The sequence below is a fragment of the Chrysochloris asiatica genome, unplaced genomic scaffold (genome assembly GCF_000296735.1).
Source record: "Chrysochloris asiatica unplaced genomic scaffold, ChrAsi1.0 scaffold00187, whole genome shotgun sequence".
Classification (NCBI taxonomy): Eukaryota; Metazoa; Chordata; class Mammalia; order Afrosoricida; family Chrysochloridae; genus Chrysochloris; species Chrysochloris asiatica.
This window is the reverse complement of record NW_006408705.1, coordinates 1890404-1908411: the sequence shown is the minus strand read 5'-3', so window position 1 is coordinate 1908411 and position 18008 is coordinate 1890404. Positions and strand designations below refer to the sequence as shown.

Below are 18008 nucleotides of genomic sequence, written 5' to 3'. Positions count from 1 at the left end.
CAGTCCATCTTGTTAGGGGACTCTTTTTCACCGACCGTCCATTTTACCAAACATGCTATCCTTCCGCAGGAACTGATAATATGTCTGAAGTATGAGAAATGAAGTACTGTCGACCTGGATTTTAAGGAGCATTCTAGCTGTACTTCTTTCAGCACAGATTGATTTGTTCTTTTGGCAGTCCATGGTACTGTTAATATTCTCCTCCAACACCACAATGAACAACATTCATAATGCATGAATTCTTCTACCATCTTCTTATTCACTGTCCAGCTTTCACATGCATATGAGGTTATTGAAAATACCATGGCTTGAGTCAGGTACACCTTAGTTCTCAAACTGACATCTTTGCTCTTGAACACTTTAAAGAGGTCTTGTGCAGTACATTTGCCTAATGCAATATGTCATTTGATTTCTTGACTGCTGCTTCCATGATATGGATATTGTTTATTGGTCCAGTGGTGAGGATTTTTGTTTTCTTTACATTGAGATACAACACATACCGAAGGCTGTGCTCTTTGATCTTCATCAATAAGTATTTTAAGTCCTCTTCACTTTCAGCAAGCAAGATTATATCGTTTGCATTTCTCAGGTTGTTAATGAGTCTTCTTCCTCCGATCCTGATGCCACATTCTTCATCATATAATATAGCTTTTGGATTATTTGTTCAGCATACAGATTGAATAAGTATGGTGAAAGAATACAGCCCCCCACACACGTTTCCTAATTTTAAACCATTTGGTGTTCCCTTGTTCTGTTCTAACACCTGCCTCTTGGTCTGTGTACAAGTTTCTCATGAGTACAGTTAAGTGTTCCGGAATACACATTCTCCGCAATGTTTTCCATACCTTGTCTTGATCCATATAATCAAAAGTCTTTGCATAGTCAGTAAAGAACAGGGAAACATATTTCTGGTATTCTCTGCTTTCAGTCAAAATCCATCTGACATCAGCAATGATATCCCTTGTTCCATGGCCTCTTCTGAATCCAGTTTGAACCTCTGGAAGTTCTCTGTCAATGATTGCATTGTATGATTGCAGCCATATTATACTTTCTTTAGCAAAATTTTACATTCATGCCATATTAACGATACTGTCTGATGAGTTCTTCATGCCATTCGGTCACCTGTCTTTGAAATGGACACAAATAGGATCTCTTCCAGTCAGTTGGCTGGAAGATTCAAGTAGTTGTCTTCCAAATTTCTTTACATAGAAGAGTAAGTTTCTCCAGTGCTGGATCATTTTGTTGAAAGATTTCAGTGTTTATTCCATCAATTCTTGGAGTCTTATTCTTTGCCAATGCCTTCATTTTGGACTTCTTCTTTCAGTATGATTGACTTTTTTTTTCAATAGAAAAATTCTTTAATCAAAACAGTTTACATTGACACTTATTTGTTAGCTAGAACAAATTTGTCCAAATCCAAACAGATGTAATGATTGGTTGGTTAATATAGCAGAGGTCCATTGAGACAGTGGGTCCTAGATTCCATTGTTAAGACCCTTCAAAAGCAAACACCCAGTTATTGAAATTGAAGATTCAAACTAGTCATCTGTAGATGAAAACAATTATCTATCAGGTTAAAAATACACGATGATTGTCACCCATTGTTTTGGCAGGCATATAGTTATAACTCTTGACCCATTTTCTCACATTCCTATCAAATTATGAGAAGTGTCTTCAGCTACTGAAAACCACCAATAAATCTAATACTCAAAATAGAATGCTATGCTTTAGTTAATACACCTTTAAATTTTGTGTTAACATTGGTTCACCCTGACTTAGCCTATGTATGAAGTAAGTCACTCTAACTTTGTCAGCTTCCGTCAAGCAACTTATGTGCAATTCTATAATATATAAAATGAAAAATGTTAAATCCCTTCTAATATAGTCATGCTTTCAAATAGATTATTTTCTTTATATAATATTTACTTACTTTTTGCATAAGCATGATGCATTGTTTTTTTCTAATTAAAAAAAAAACACTATTAAGTCACTTCCTCAATGAATATGACTTTAAAAAAACAAATGTGAGACATTTCTCAAAAATAAACTTTTCTCATTTAGTTTCGAGTTTTAACTCCTAGTACATATTTGTTGTTGTTAGGTGTCGTTGAGTTAGTACCAACTCATAGGGAGTTCTGGTAGTGTAGTGGTTACAAATCAGGCTGTGAACCTCAGGGTCAGCAGTTTGAAACTACCAGCTGTACCGCAAGAGGAAGATGAAGCTTTCTGCTCCTGTAAAGATTTACAATCTCAGAAACCCTGTACAGGGTCACTGTGAGTCGAAACCGACTCCACGGCACATAATCACCACCTCCATAGTGACCCTATGCAGAACAGGATGAAACACTGCCTGGTCCTAGGCTAACCTCACAATCATTGCTACGCTTGAGACCATTGATGCTGCCACTGTGCCAGTCCATCTCATTAGGGGTCTTCCTCTTTTTCTCCAACCCGACACTTTACCAACCATCATGTCCTTCTCCAGTGACTGATCCCTCCTGACAATATGTCCGAAGTATGAAAGACGAAATCTGGCCATCCTGGCCTCCAAGGAGCACTCTGGCTGCACTTCTTCCAACACAGATCTCCTAGTACATATAAAGGATCCCAAATGGTTGATTTCAAGGTTAATATTCTTGTGCCAGATTTATTTCAGTATATACTCAGTCTCCTCTCTGCAAGAAAAATTGTGTGGTTTCACTGAATTCCCAACCACAAAACTAAATTTTCTTCAAAAATTAACACGAGTTTTGTACCTTGAAAAAAAAAAAAAAAAAATATATATATATATATGAGTTTAACTTCAGTTGGATATCTAATTGTCATATAAAAAGGTATGAAGACCACACATTGTTACAAAGCAGCAGGATAATGTAGCACAATGTAGACTGAGATTAAAATTTACTTTTGATAAAACAAGGGAGTGAGTACTTATATGCAAGTAACATTTTAACTACCATAAAAACGCTCAACTTATACAAAACCCACAACAGTGAAAAGACAGTCTGGTAAATCCAACATGTATAAAAACTAAGCACAAAAACACAGTATTAGGGAAAAGAGAAACGGTATTATATAAGTAACAGTTTTAAAAATGTAACTTTTTCTCTATCATTAGTTACATATTAATTTACACACACTAATTGAAAATATGCTACAACCATAGTGTCTTTGAAAGCAGCCTAACATTTTCTAAATGGATTTTTCTCCACACTTATTATATATTAAAGCTGTTAATTCTGCACAAGTACAATTTAGTAATAATGCTCAATTTTCAACAAAGGGATTTCTTCCCTCAAAACACGTTTTTAACATAAAAACCTATGCTTGTTAAAATGGAAAACCTTCCTTTTCAGCAGTATAAATATTTCAAGTGAAACCCATTAGAAACTTTTCAAGTGTCCTTTCCTCTGTGTGTGTCAGCGTAGTTATCTAATGTAGAATCCTATAGAGAGATTTCTGTCTCCCTCTCTTCACTAGATGACTTTTTCTTAGAGCTGGTCTTGTCTTTGCTTTCTTCACTGCTATTTCCATTATGTTGTGGCTGACAACTATCTTGAGCATCAGATCCTCCATTTACAGTGTTCAAACTGGTTTGTTCCTTTTCTAGCTTTTTGTTTGGCCCTTTCTTTCCTTGATCTTTGGTTTTATTCGCTTGCTCATGCTGCCTTTGTTCAGCAAGACTTATTCAGCACTTGTGTGATCACAGAATCTCCATCACCAACCAAAAATTTGTTCTTAAACTTGTTATACAACATTGTAGACTTTCCATGATAACCTGACTAACTTTGAATCGCCATATTTTTTTCAGTGTTGTAATCATCTCTTGTGTGTTTCTGAGCTTGTTGCATTGTTATCTGAAGTGAAGCAGTTCTTCCAATGCCTCAGGATATCTGTTCCCATTAAGATGATCAATTCCGAGTGAGTTTTTTATTTCGGCATGTATCCATTGATGTTTCTCACCTCTTCTCCATTTTCTTAGCTTTTGGCTTCTTTGCTTCTGCTTCCTTATTCTGCTGCTCAGGTTCTTCCATTTGCTCCTTTTACTTGCGTTTTCTCTCGGTTGCCTCCTTCTCATGCTGCTCTTTTAGCATATTCCATCTATGGGCAGTCTGAAAGTTCTCCCACCTTTTCTCTTCTGACCTCCTTGATCATTCCCTTCTTCAGAATTAGAGGTTGATGCAGCCTCTGCTTTCAGTCAATTTTTTCTTTTTGATTCCACTTCTTTCTTCCCTTCTTTTTTGTCGGGCTTGTTTCTCAGTTTATCTTCTTCCTTTTGTCCTTCTTTATCCTTTTTCAATTATTTTCTAGGTTGTTTTTCCTCTTGCCCTTTTTTATCCCCTTTGTCATCTTCAGATGCCATGTCACTCTTTGAAGTACAAGGCTACCTCTTGGTTTTGGAATCTTGACTTCTGTAGCTGCAGGATGCCTTCTTTTTGGACCCACTTTTAGATTAACATGTTATTGATGTTATCACTATTCTGGTATCCTCCATTTCGACTTGTTTTTTCTGCCTTTCTCATTGTCCCTCTTCTGGCAGCTTTCAGAGTATTTACGTCAATTGCTTTAGTCACATCCTCATTGCTGACTTTTCCTTCCTGATCAGTATCCTCCTTTGAAACACTAGTTTCTTTTTCTTCAGCTTCAGCATCAAATGATTGCTTAGTTGATGACTGCTGACTTGAAATTTTCACTTTCGGATTATTAATCTATTTCCTATAAACCTTCACTAAAACCTTTTCATTTATTTGGTGTGCCATATTTTTCCGTATTTTCATGGTAAGGGAATGTATCCTTTGTTTCCAGAAAAGTAGTCTCATGAGTTCCAAAAAAGAAAATGGCTAGTTTGTTTGTGGCTTTACAGCTCCATTAGGAACTTCATCTACTTGAGCTGGCCAATGAAGATACCCTTTCTTCGTGGTGAAGATGAGGTCTCCAGGTTTGAAATCGTGAGTCACCAGTATCATTGACTCTTAATCATATGCTACCGTTTGAAATGGTTGAACATTGACCATTTCTTTTTGGTATACTAACTGTATTCCATCGTCTTATGATACTTTCTAAGTCATTCAGCTTGGGACATATTATTATTAAGGACCAGTTGCTGGAGAAGGTTTGGTAAGGTGGAGGGTTAGAGAAAAACAGGAAGACCCCCAATGAGATGGATTGGCCAAGTGGCAGCATCGATGGACTCAAGTCCATGGCAACCATAGTGAGGTTGGCCCAGGATCGGGCAGTGTTTCGTTCTGCTGTGCATAGGGTCGCTATGGGTCGGTACTGACTCTATGGCACCTAACAACAACAGCATGTCATTCAACATTTTGCCATAGAATCTTTAAATATCGGAAGTCGAAGCTTGAATTTTTCTTTAGTTCCCTCAGCTTGAGAAATGGTGATCATGTTCTTTGCTTTGGGTTTTCTAACTCCAGGTCTTTGCACATTTCATTATAATATTATACTTTGTCTTCTCCAGCTGCCCTTTGACATTTTCTGTTCAGCTCTTTTACCTCCTTATTTCTTCTATTTGCTTTAGTGTCTCTACACTGGAGAGAGCAAGTTTCAAAGTCTCGTCACATCCATTTTGGTCTTTTCCTCCTTTCTTGGCTTCTTAATGACTTTTGCTTTCTTCCCATATGATGTTCTTGGTGTCATCCCACAACTCTCTGGTCTTGTGTCTTTCGTGTCTAATGCATCAAATCTATTCTTCAGATGGTCTCTAAATCCATGTGGGATGTCCTCAAGGTCATAAATCAGCTCTTGTGGACTTGTTTTCATTTTCTTCAGCTTCAGCCTGAACTTGCATATGAATAATGAATAGTCTGTTTCAGAGTCTGCCCCTGGCCTTGTTTTGGCTGTTGATAGGGAGCTTTCCTCCATCTTTTTCCACAGATGTAGTTAATTTGATTTCTGTGTATTCTGTTTGTGGAAGTCCATGTGTATAGTAGTCTTTTATGCTGTTTAAGAAGGTATTTGCAATGAAGAATTCAATGATCTTGCAAAATTCTATCCTGCTATTTCCAACATTGTTTGTATTAAGTGCCAAGGCCATATTTTCCAACTACTGAGCCTTTCTCTTTGTTTCCAACCTTTGCATTCCAGTTGCCAGTAATTATCAATACATCTTGATTACATGTTTGATCAGTTTCAGACTGAAGAGGATGTTAAAATTCTTCCATTTCATCATCACTGGCTTTAGTGGTTGGTGTATAAATTAGAATAATAGTGGTATTAACTGGTCTTCCTCGTAGATGTATGGATATTATCCTATCACAGACAGCATTGTACTTTGAGACAGATCTTGATGTGTTCTTTTTGATAATGAATGCAACACCATTCCTCCTTAGTTTCTCATTCCCAGGCCATTTCCGTTCATTGATCCCTAGGATATTGATGTTTATACATTCCATTACAGTTTTGACAATTTCCAATATTCCTAGTTTCATACTTTGTACATTACTGTGTTCCAGTTGTTAATGGATGTTTGCAACTGTCTCTCTTCATTTTGAGTTGTGCCCATAGAATCTTTCAATATTGCAAGTCAAGGCTTGAATTTTTTCTTCAGTTCCTTCAGCTTGAGAAATGCTGAGCATGTTCTTCCCTTCTGGTTTTCTAACTCCAGGTTTCTGCACATTTTGTTATAATATTTGATTTTGCCATCATAATTATAAATGTAGTCATAATAATTATTTTTAGTAGGCATTCCATTAGAAATTAATATAATTTCGATTATAATTATATATAATTTAGTAGCCATCCCATTAGAAATATATATAATTACAGTTACAATTTTGTGGACTCTGAATTGATAGTTATGTTGTTTCAAATTCATTGGGTGTGGCACTGTGGGTTAATGCACCAAACTGCAAGGCTGTTTGAACTCCAAGGTTGACGGTTCAAGCTCACCAGCTGTTCCTCAGAAACCTTATACAGCATCGCTATGGGTTGGAACCAACTTGATGGCACTTAACAACAACAACAAATAAAGTTGAAATTAGTGTTTTTTATGTATGTAGCTTATTCCTTCATTTTAATTGTCTTTAGGTTAAATTTCCAAGAGTAAAATTACTTAGTAAGAGAGATTTAAATGTTATGTTATTCTAGTACTATTTTTTAAAAACAATATACATTGAACATTCATGTCCAATATTTGTGTCTTTATTTTTCTAAAACCTTGCTAGTATTAATCATCTCTTGCCTTTTTTATAAAAACAGTTTAATAGATATATGTTGTTGTTGTTATTAAGTGCCATGAAGTCAGTTCCGACCCATAGCAATGCATATAGGGTTTACAAGGAGCAGCTGGTTAGCTTGAACCACCGACCTTGCAGTTCAAAGGGCTTTGCAGTCTGGCGCATTAACCCCCAGTGCCACACCAGGGCTCAAATCGATGGATAGTGGATCTAATCTTATGTACTTTTTTATTACCCAGGAACTCAGCATATTCTATTATTTATTAACATACTTCTCTTTGAAAATTATTTATACATAACCTCGTTTTGAGACATTTATTTTATTCTTAGAAACAGTAAAGCACCTGATAAGGAGCCTATTGGGTCACATAATTCAATTAAGTCATCTTTTGAAACAGCATTTGTGTTACTATATGTGTTTATGTTTCTAACTTTTTCTTGTTGCAGACCATTCATCAAGGACTTTCCATCCAAGGCCCAAAAGTTTGTTACCCACGATGATGAATGCTGACATGGATGGTATGTTTTTCATTTTCCATATTGGTTCTGTGGGTGCCTCTCATTTATTAAGCAGTGGAAAGAACAAGATACAATTATAAGAAGACTTGGATCTTGGCTAACTTATGTATAACCCATCTAGTTCTAGAAAGGCTCTAAAGCACTGAGATATTTCACTTTCATGTCCTCCTATGCAGTGTAGAGATAGGCATTTTTACTTCACAGAGATTTTGTATAAGATAATGAATATAAAGCATCTTGCTGATTTTTAGGCACTAAACTCTACAAGTCTTACCTAGTATTAATGTATAGTACATTTGAACCTTTTTATTACAGCAGTTGATGCTGAAAATCAGGTGGAACTGGAGGAAAAAACACGACTTATTAATCAAGTGTTAGAACTCCAACATACCCTTGAAGGTGAGCTTGCATTCTGTGGCTTTCTTGAATGACATCTCATTAGTTGAAATAAGCATTTATATTGTTAAATGTTATGCTGATATACACAATTTTGAAAAATAGAAACTTCAAGTCCATTTCAGCTGTTTTCCCCTCCTCCCTTCCACCTGTCATATTGGTGAGTGGTTTTAAAGAATGATGTAGGCTTCAACAAGGAGGTCACATAGACTTAACCTCTCCTTTGTAAGGTTTCTCTTCCTGGTCTTTCAATGACAAACAAAATGTTGTTTTATACACGAAAGCCTGTTTTTAAGTCTCCGCATTGTGTTCCTAAAGTCCACTTTAATAACACATATGTAATAAAAAAGAGTGTTAACCTTGTAGACATTAAAGGAAATTGATTTGAGTTTTTTCCTTTTCTAAATATATAAAATGAATACTATTACTGAAAAAGCTTTTGTTTTTTAATGAAATAAAGCCTTCATATTTTATTTGGAGTGTTTTGGAGCCAGAGTGAGTAGGTTATGTCACTCAGAATCTTCTAGTGATTTTGCTTTTTGCACAGTTAATAACAACAGCCTCATCCCATGACTGGCATCTACAGTACTGTTCAGTCTTGTCACTCGCTGCCTCATCAGTTCCATGTTAGACACATTTACCTCTTTGCTGTTCCTTCTCTGGGCCAAGGCTGCTACTGTTTAGGGCCTAAGCAGTTGCTGTTCCCTCTCCCTGCACCTTTTTTTTTTTTTTTAGTTATTTGCATATCTACATGGCTTAATTCTGTCAATAATCTAAGTCTTTGGTCACATTCCCTTATCAAAAAAGCTATCCCTGTTTATATGTACAAAAGAGCAACTACACTTTCTGTCATTTTCAGCCCTCCTTGTCTTTTCTCCAGACCAACTTATCACTCTGTGATGTGTATATATTTAATGCCTGCTCCTGACACCCCTCCCCCCCCAACACACACACACACCCTGCAACCCCTTTATGCACACATGCACATTGGAATGTAAGCTCTGAGGACAAGGGCCTTTCTCTTTATGTTCACTGTTTCCTCCTTAACATCCAGAAGAGGGCTTGACTCTTAGAGGGTGGGTGCCCAATCCATATTTGGTGAATAAATGGAAGTCATTTATCACTTTGATCACCAGGGACTGTGCCTCTTCAGTTTCTTGCTCATGAAGCTGATTGACTGTTTCCAGTATATGAAATGAATACTGTTCACTTCTATATTTACTTAAAAATTTGTAGTAAAGACATTATGTTCTAATGTGGATAAGATATGAATCAGAATTCATGTTTTAAAAACAAGTGCTCTCCTTTTTAAAAGAATAACTGTTTGAAGAGTTAACTTCTTGTTAAGTTCTATCAAGTCGGTTCTGACTCATATTGCCCCCGAATAGAGTTCCCAAGGAGTGGCTGGTGAGTTGAACTGCTAACCTTGAGGTTCAAAGCAACCTTGCAGTCCAGTGCATTATTCTGCAGCCACCATACCAGGACTCCAGGAGTTAAATACTCAACATAAATGCAGTTTATAAAAAGTAATAGTGTAATGTGAAATGTATTCAACTTAACCAAAATCTGTTTGTAGAAATTATTGTCTCATTTGTGCTCAGTTTACTTTACTTTCTTTACAGCAATTGAAATTCATTAACAACATTTAAGGGTTTTGGATTCACCTCTAAGAACAAATCTTAAAAAAGTACTTGGTAATATGTCATTTGCCATCATCATTTAAGAGCCTTTTTATTTTTTTTTTTTTAAATATAGATCTCTCTGCAAGAGTAGATGCAGTTAAGGAAGAAAATCTGAAGCTAAAATCAGAAAACCAAGTTCTTGGACAATATATAGAAAACCTCATGTCAGCTTCTAGTGTTTTTCAAACAACTGACACAAAAAGCAAAAGAAAGTAAGAGGTTGCCATCCTCTGGGTTTGATGGAATTGCTGCTGGGTTTTGTTTTGTTTTGTTTTCCTTTAAAACTTGGATAGATTCCAAAAGTTATAGTATCTTTGTTTGTGACTTCATTGAGTATTTATGAAGATAATGGCACATTTAGGCAAAATTAAGAGCATAACAGGAGACTTCTATGAGTTTGTGTATTATCTTAGTCTATGAAAATGTGCAGATGTATTGTAGAGACTTTATAATTAGAATTGCATATATTTATGAAAACTTGAAAATGAATGTTTTATCAAATTTGCTTTTTTAGGTTTAGCACTGTCCTTTCTTATAGGTGTAGTAAAAGATGATACAAGAAAATAACTACCATATTGTGAAAGAGTGACCAAACCATGTACTGAATGCACAGCTTTCTATGTAGCCTGCCCACCGTCTTGTGCCTCTTTACCATTACCCTCTTCCTTTCTTCCATTTCCCTTCCCCTCCAGGGGGGAAAAGATGGTTCCACATTTGGAAAAGTAATTTTAATAGTTAATCATTTATGAAAGTACAACTTGAACTAATTGTTGAAACTTAACTTTCTCAGCTAGGGCCTATCATTTCTTTTAATTACTAATAAGATAGGACTGTTGGTTTTCCTTTTAATAAATTGAAAACAGACTATAAAAATGAAGATTATCCCTTGAGACTATGAACTTTCATGTTGGGAAGATTTATTCTTCAATACTTCTTCCTTCTGCAAAAATGACCGGCTTGTGTGTATTGAACATAAAAATCTTGGGGAAAAAGAAATAGGGCAGGAAAAATATTTGGTAAGTAGTAGTTTCCAACTCCCAAATGTTTTCCTTTCCAATTTGTGTTGTCATCTTCACAGCTTAGGGTTTTGGGTTGCAACATACATGAGTAACCTAATGTAAACCACATCTAGAAGAGAACACTTAGAGTTTTGTCTCTTAAGATTTATTTATAGTATTCAGAAGATCATTTTTTGTAAAAAAAAAAAAAAAAGTTTATTTGCATCAGAATCATGAAGAGAATGGGAGAATTTTTTGTGTGTACTAATAGATAATCTATCGTGGTATTTTATCTTACCATTTCTAGAATTTTTTTTTAAATCCAACTTTTTGGTTTGTTAAGTTTTGGGCATCATTTTACTAAACAGCTTTTAAAAATTCACTTGTAGGTTCCATTTAAAAACGGACTCTATCTGAAGTAATGTTAAAATGTCCATTACAATAAGAAGAGAGAGCCACTAGTAAGAATTGTGTGTAATGAGACTTGGGTAACTTTGAATCATGGAATAATCTTATGATTGAGTTGGTATAAGTATGACTTGTTAAACTATTTATTTGTATGAATACATAGTAGTCATACTGCAGGCATTTTGCATCCTTTTCGTGATCTAATTGACAAACATTTAAAACTTGTGTTGCAATTCTGCTTTGCTGTTTAATAAAAAGCTCTTTCAGAGAGAGTATGTGTGTTTTGATATCATTGCCTGGATAACAGGTATGTAGTGGTATTGTCGGGGATGTTCAGAGCCACAGTATCTTAAGTTTCCATATGACTGTGTGTTTGAGGGAGTACTAGTTTTATTAAAAGTTATTATCGGATAGTGCACATTAATTTAAAAAAAGTAAAGCACTCAAAGTGAAAAGGAATCCAAGATCTCTGGGGAAAAAGGGGGTTGTATTTTTAAGGTTAAGCCAGACTACTATAAAGTCATGGTGGCTCAATGGTTAAGCACTCTGAATCCTAACTGAAAGGGCAAGGTCAGCAATTGGAGCCCACCAGTGACTCTCCAGGAGAAAAGACCCAGTGGCGGTCTGCTCCCATAAAGATTATAGCTCAGGAAACCTTATGGGGCAGTTGTGCTCTCTCCCATGGGGCTGCTGTGAGTCAGAACCAACAGCACCAAACAAGCTACTGTAACAGACTCCATGGTAGACAATAAACAACAATGGAGCTTCTCTCCCAACTGAGGCTTCCAAGGGGAGCATAGCACGCTGGCAGCTGCTATGTCCATGTCAGGGGCTCGGCTTGAGGATGTAAGGATGTCTCTGCCATTTCCTACATTTCCTACACACAGCTTCCAAGGCACAAATTATTGCCATTCTGATATGCAGGAGTGTCAGGGTGATACACATGGTTAAGCACTGGACTACTAACTGAAAGGCTGACTGTTTAAACCCACCCAGAGGCACCTCAGAAGTAAGGCCTGGTGATCTTTCTAAATTTAGGTCACAGCCTTCAAATCCCTTTGGAGCAGTTCTATTCTGCACACATGGGGTCTCCATGAGGCAGAATCAACCAGCTATAAGAATGCAGAAAGAGCTGAGGTGCTAACATGTGAGACGTTTTGGATTGGGCCGGGACATAGCCCATCTTGTCTTTGCAGTGGCATGAGGATTCAATTACATCTGCTGCAAGAGGAGCACAATTGCAGTCCGTGTGCTGGGCAGTGTGATTCCAGCTACAACTGTATTACCACTGAAGGAAACGGAAGGCTTTGGTGGCAAATAGGTAACTCCACCTCAGCCCTCTTGCTGCCAACTATCTGTGGATAACGTTCTTTTCACATAGAAAATGCTCAACTCCTCTTCAGCCAAGTTACTGTGGTTCGAAGTCCAGGAACTTTTATCAAGGTAGATCAGCTATAGATGTAGCTACTTAACAGTCTGACAATTTCTAAATGGATAGATTTCTGGGTGGTGAAAGCAGTTAAGCACTCAACTACTAGCTGAAAGTTGGCAGTTTGAAAACACCTAGAGGCACTTTATGACTGGTTCCATGGTGTAATGGTGAGCACTCTGGGCTCTGAATCTAGCAATCTGAGTTCGAGTCTCAGTGGGACCTTTCCCTTTGGGGTCCTGGTGTGGCATTGTGGGATATAGCACTGGACTGCAATGTCACTTTGAACCACAGGGTTGGCAGTCCAAGCTCACCAGCTACTCCTCGGAAACCCTATACAGGGTTGCTATGAGTTGCTTCGGCACAGAGCTGCCCCTCCCCTCCCTTTGGTTTTTGGCTTCACAATTAGCAGAGGAGTCTTAATTGACTTTCCCCTGCCATCTCCCACATCTCCCTAAGAAAACAAATTTGACTCTTGGCCTACTCTTCAGGGTACTGAAGCAATTGACTTCTAACCCTGAGGTTCCTAATATCTGAACTTTGCTATTCCTTTCCATGAGACTGGTCAGTTCTTTGTTGTGATACTTTATTAAACTAAGTGCATCAAATCCAAACTGCCTCAAAGGGTTTCCAAGGATGTAGCTCTTTATACAAGCAGATTGCCACGTCTTCCAAGGAATGGCTGGTAGGTTCAAACCACCAACCTTTTCAGTTAGTCCAGCATTTAACCCACTGTGCCACTAGGGCGCCTCTAAAAAGATCCAGGAGTAACCATCTTATACTCTTAATTTTCCCCAACTACTATCCTAGAACCACAAGTTTGTTAAGTGCCATCGAGTCCATTACAATCCACAGTGACCCTGTAGTTTAAGCTGGTGAAAATGAACTGCTGAACTTCCGGTTCAAACCGACTTTGCAGTCCCGTACATTAACCCACAGTGCCATACCAGGACTCCAGAATCATCAGTTTAATAGTCTTGTTGTTAAGCACCATTGAGTCGGTTCCCACCCATAGTGTTTCCAAAGAGCGGCTGGTAAGCTTGAACCACCGACCTTGCGGTTCAAATAGACTTTGTGGTCCAGCGCATAACCCAATACAGTGTCAAACCAGTTAGTTGTTGTTAGGTGCCACCGAATCAGTACCAACTCACAGCAACCCTAGGTACATCAGAACAAAACAGTGCCTGGTCCTGAGCCAACCTCACAATTATTGCCATGCTTGAGCCCATTGATGCTGCCATTTTGCCAATCCATCTTGCTGGGGGTCTTCCTTTTGTCTGACTCTCCATTTTGCCTTCTCCAGCGACTGGTCCCGCCTGACAATATGTCCGAAGTATGAGAGATGAAGTTTGGTCATCCTGGCCTCCACGGAGCGCTCTGACTGCACTTCTTCCAACACAGATCTGTTTGTTCTTTTGGCAGCCCATGGCACTTTCAATATTCTCCTCCAATACCATAACTCAAAAGCATCAATTCTTCTATGGTCTTACTTATTCACTATCCAGCTTTCGCAAGCATATGGAGGTTATTGGAAATACCATGGCTTGGGTCAGGCGTACCTTAGTCCTCAGTGAGCCCCTCAGGTTGGACGGCACTCAAAATGCGACTGGGGAAGAGCTGCCTCCTCAAAGTAGAGTTGACCATGATGACGCAAATGGAGTAAAGGCCCATGGGACCTTCATTTGCTGATGGGGCACAACTCAAAATGAGGAGAAAATGCATAAATATCGATATCTTAGGCATTAGTGAGCTGAAATGGACTGGTATTGGTCATTTTGTATCTGACAATCACATAGTTTACTATACCGGGAATGACAAATTGAAGAGGAATGGTGTTGCATTCATCATCAAAAAGAACATATCCAGATCAGTCATGAGGTACAAAGCTGTTTGTGATAGGATAATATCCATGCACCTATTGGGAAGACCAAGGAGCCCTGGTAGTGTAGTGGTAACAAATCGGGTTGTGAACTGCAAGGTCAGTAGTTCGAAACTACCAGCTGTTTCGTGGGAGAAAGATAAGGTTTTTTGCTCCCGTAAAGATTTATAGTCTTGGAAACCCTGTACAGGGTCGGTATGGGTTGGAATCGACTCCACGGCTCTTAACAACGGCAACAACTGGGAAGACCAGTGAATACCACTATTATTAAAATTTACGCACCAACCACTAAAGCCAGTGAGGATGAAATAGAAGAATTCTATCAACTTTTTCAATCTGAAATTAAACATGAAATCAAGATGTATTGATCACTACTGGTTATTGGAATGCACAGGGAACAAAGAGGAAGGCTCAGTAGTGGGAAAATACGGCCTTGGTGATAGAAGAAACACCAGTTTAGTAGATGTCAAATGTCTGAAATACTGCTGCAGGCCTTGTGAACGCCATTGCCACGTACGTTGGGTTTTTGTTGTGGGAGCACTTCATTTCAGAATATTCTTCCAGATTAGAAATATAGGTGGTAAACAGTGCACACATGGATGGTGTCCCGTTTCCGAGCTCCCAATGCTCGTGGAATGGTGACTAGCCGGAAAAATCAGCATCCAGTGTTCTCGGTTGTTGTTGTGTAAGTGCCGTCGAATCGGTTCTGACCCATAGGGTTTCCGAGGAGCAGCTGATGAGCTTGAATCGCTGACCTTGCAGTTCAAACGACTTTGCAGTCTGGCGCTTAACCCACAGCGCCACACCAGGTCTCCAGTGTTCCCTGTTGTTTTTAGGTGCCATCGAGTCCAGTGTTCTCTAGGCTTCTCCAATAGGAACCACTCCGGACACCTGACACTCCCATCGATCCTCTGTCTTTAAATCCCTTTTGTTTGAAATTTACCTATAGTAGCTAACTACAGACACATAGTCCCTTGTCTGGTATTCTTGGGACCAGATGTTTCAAATTTGGATTTTTAAGGAAATTTCATATTGAGACTCATATACCAATATGGTTTGAGGCAGCACTGTAGTCAAGTGTGCTAAAGTTTTTGCAGTAAAAATATATGGATCTTGGATTGGGCAGCGCGCCAGTCATGGCTCCCTGGGCAGAGTGCTCCACGAGCATTCGTGCTGAGGTTTGTGGTGGCCACAGCCGCCTTCCTACTGAGCCTAGGGCTGGTGCTGGCCGGCCAGCTCCCAGGCTGTCCGCTTTTTCAGGACCTAGAGAGGTTCCGCAGGAGAAAGATGGGACATTCTGCTCCCGTAAAGATTTACAGCCTCGGAAACCCTGTGCAGGGTCACTATGAGTCGGAACCGATTCCACGGTATTTAACAACAACAACAACAATCTGCTCTGGTAGTGTAGTGAGTACGAATCAGGCTGTGAACCTCAAGGTCAGCAGTTCGAAACTACCAGCTGTTCTCCTAGAGAAAGATGAGGCTTTCTGCTCCCGAAAAGATTTACAGTCTCGGAAACCCTGTATAGGGTCACTATGAGTCAGAACCAACTCCACAGAACATAACCACCACCACCACCAATCCACTATGGGAAAACCAAGTGTGCTGGGCCACAATGCTCAGCCGTGCGCCAGGCCTTTTATATCCCCAAGAGATATTTTTTACATTTCTGTTATCTCCGTATTGTACAATGGCTTCCTGCTCTGATGCCTTATTCACTCTCTGTTCCTGGGAGCACCGTTTCCAAACTGGCTTCATGGTTTGCTCGATTCTAGGAGCTGCCCAGTTCGGAGGAGGTGAGCTAATGCTGTCTGCGTTCTTAGTAATGGCATTTCTGTGGCTGCACAGATTACAAAGCCTCTTGGAGTGCTTCTCTTGTCAGTGTATTCTCCAGTGGCATGATGTACATCGTGCAATATTGGTTCAGACTTGTTTACTACGTCATCATTGGATTCATCGTGTTGAGCCAAGTGCCACTGGATGGCCAGAATGTTTGTTTACGTAGTAGGGAAGAATCGATTGATGCAAGCACTGTGGTTCCATACCCTCGAGATGATGTTGCTCATCAGGCCCTCTGCCCAATAGTACAAGTGCCATGTGGCAATCTCAGGAAGAACTAAACAGGAGTGGCCATTCACTGCTACCACTGAATTCCTTTTGGAGACTGGTTTGAGTATGCCTCTTCCCCTAGCTACTTAGTAGATCTGATGAGCTACATTTCCATGGGTGTCATGTTTGGGTTCCCCCATTTTGGATCTGGGTAGTCTCCAGCCCCCCACCCCCACCCCCAAGGTATTCCAGTCAGTTATAAGCTAAAGACGCGCTTACATGTTTTCTGTTTTGATGTTTCTGGTTATTCCCCTCCCCGCCTCAAGTGTCTGTTTCATAATGGTAGGCAAGGGAGACCAAGATTCAAAAAACAGCCAACCATCTTAACATTACTCCCCTTTTCTCCTTTCAAGCCATGCCTCAAACCCTGTATCCTGAAGCCCTGTTATTCCAAGGTTGTGTATACATTGTCATTTACCTTTGTCCCACCTAGCCTATGCGAACCTGCTCAACCATTCCCCCGTCCCCCTTATGTATTGTCAGCCACCGGCCCCCAGCTTCCAGGCTTTCCTGGGTCTATTCCCTACCCTGTGCTCTTTCTTCCCCTCCTTTCCTCCCCACCTCTCATCCCATACATATCAGTGATCAGCACACATATAGAATTTTTTCCCCCTCCTTTTGGGTGGGTTCTTTTTCTTAGTCATTTACAATAATGGTCTTGTGCAGTATTTCTCCTTTTGTGACTAATTTCACTCAGCATAATGTCCTCAAAGTTCATCCATGTTATGCGATGGCATGCTGCTTCCTGGCTGTTCTTCAAGGTAGTGTAGTATTCCATTGTGTGCATGTACCGCAGTTTGTTTAGCCATTCTTCAATTGATGGGCATTTTGGTTGTCTCCATTTTTTTGCTATTGTAAATAGTGCTGCTATGAACATGTATCTACTCGAGTTATGGCCTGTATTTCTTGTGGGTAAATACCAAGTAGAAGAATTGCTAGGTCATAAGGTATTTCTATTTCCAACCTTCTGAGGAAGCGCCATATTTCTTTCCAGAGTGGTTGGACCATTTTGCAATCCCACCAACAATGTTGGAGGGTCCCAGTCTTTCCACATCCTTACCAGCGTTTGTTGTCCTCTGCTTTTTTTGATCTTTGCCATTATTGCTGGTGAGAGATGATATCTCATTGTTGTTTTGATTTGCATTTCTCTGATGGCTAGTGATCGTGAACATTTCTTCAGATGTTTGTTGGCTGCCCGGATCTCCTCCTTGGTGAAGTGTCTGTTCATGTTCTGTGCCCATTTTTTAATTGGGTTATTTGTCTTTTTCTTGTAGCGGTGTTGTAGCTTCCTATATATTTTAGAAATGAGTCCCTTATTTGCTGTGTCATCGCAAAAGATTTTTTCCCATTCTTGGGCTCCCTTTTTATTCTTTTGGTGAAGTCTTTTGATGCATATAA

At 39.2% G+C, this 18008-nt stretch overlaps 1 protein-coding gene and 2 pseudogenes across 1 annotated transcript; 2 read left to right on the top strand and 1 right to left on the bottom strand.

The window, feature by feature from the left end:
• Positions 1-3394: 3394 nt before the first annotated feature.
• Positions 3395-4967, bottom strand: LOC102813356 (annotated as a pseudogene).
• Positions 4968-7643: 2676 nt separating this feature from the next.
• SCOC (short coiled-coil protein) lies at positions 7644-10278 on the top strand. Its single transcript, XM_006872221.1, has 3 exons — positions 7644-7709; positions 8025-8108; positions 9861-10278. The coding sequence occupies exons 1-3, from the start codon at positions 7688-7690 to the stop codon at positions 10001-10003; spliced, it is 249 nt and encodes an 82-aa protein (XP_006872283.1). The 5' UTR covers positions 7644-7687; the 3' UTR covers positions 10004-10278.
• Positions 10279-12393: 2115 nt separating this feature from the next.
• LOC102812972 lies at positions 12394-16765 on the top strand (annotated as a pseudogene).
• The last annotated feature ends 1243 nt before the right edge of the window (positions 16766-18008 follow it).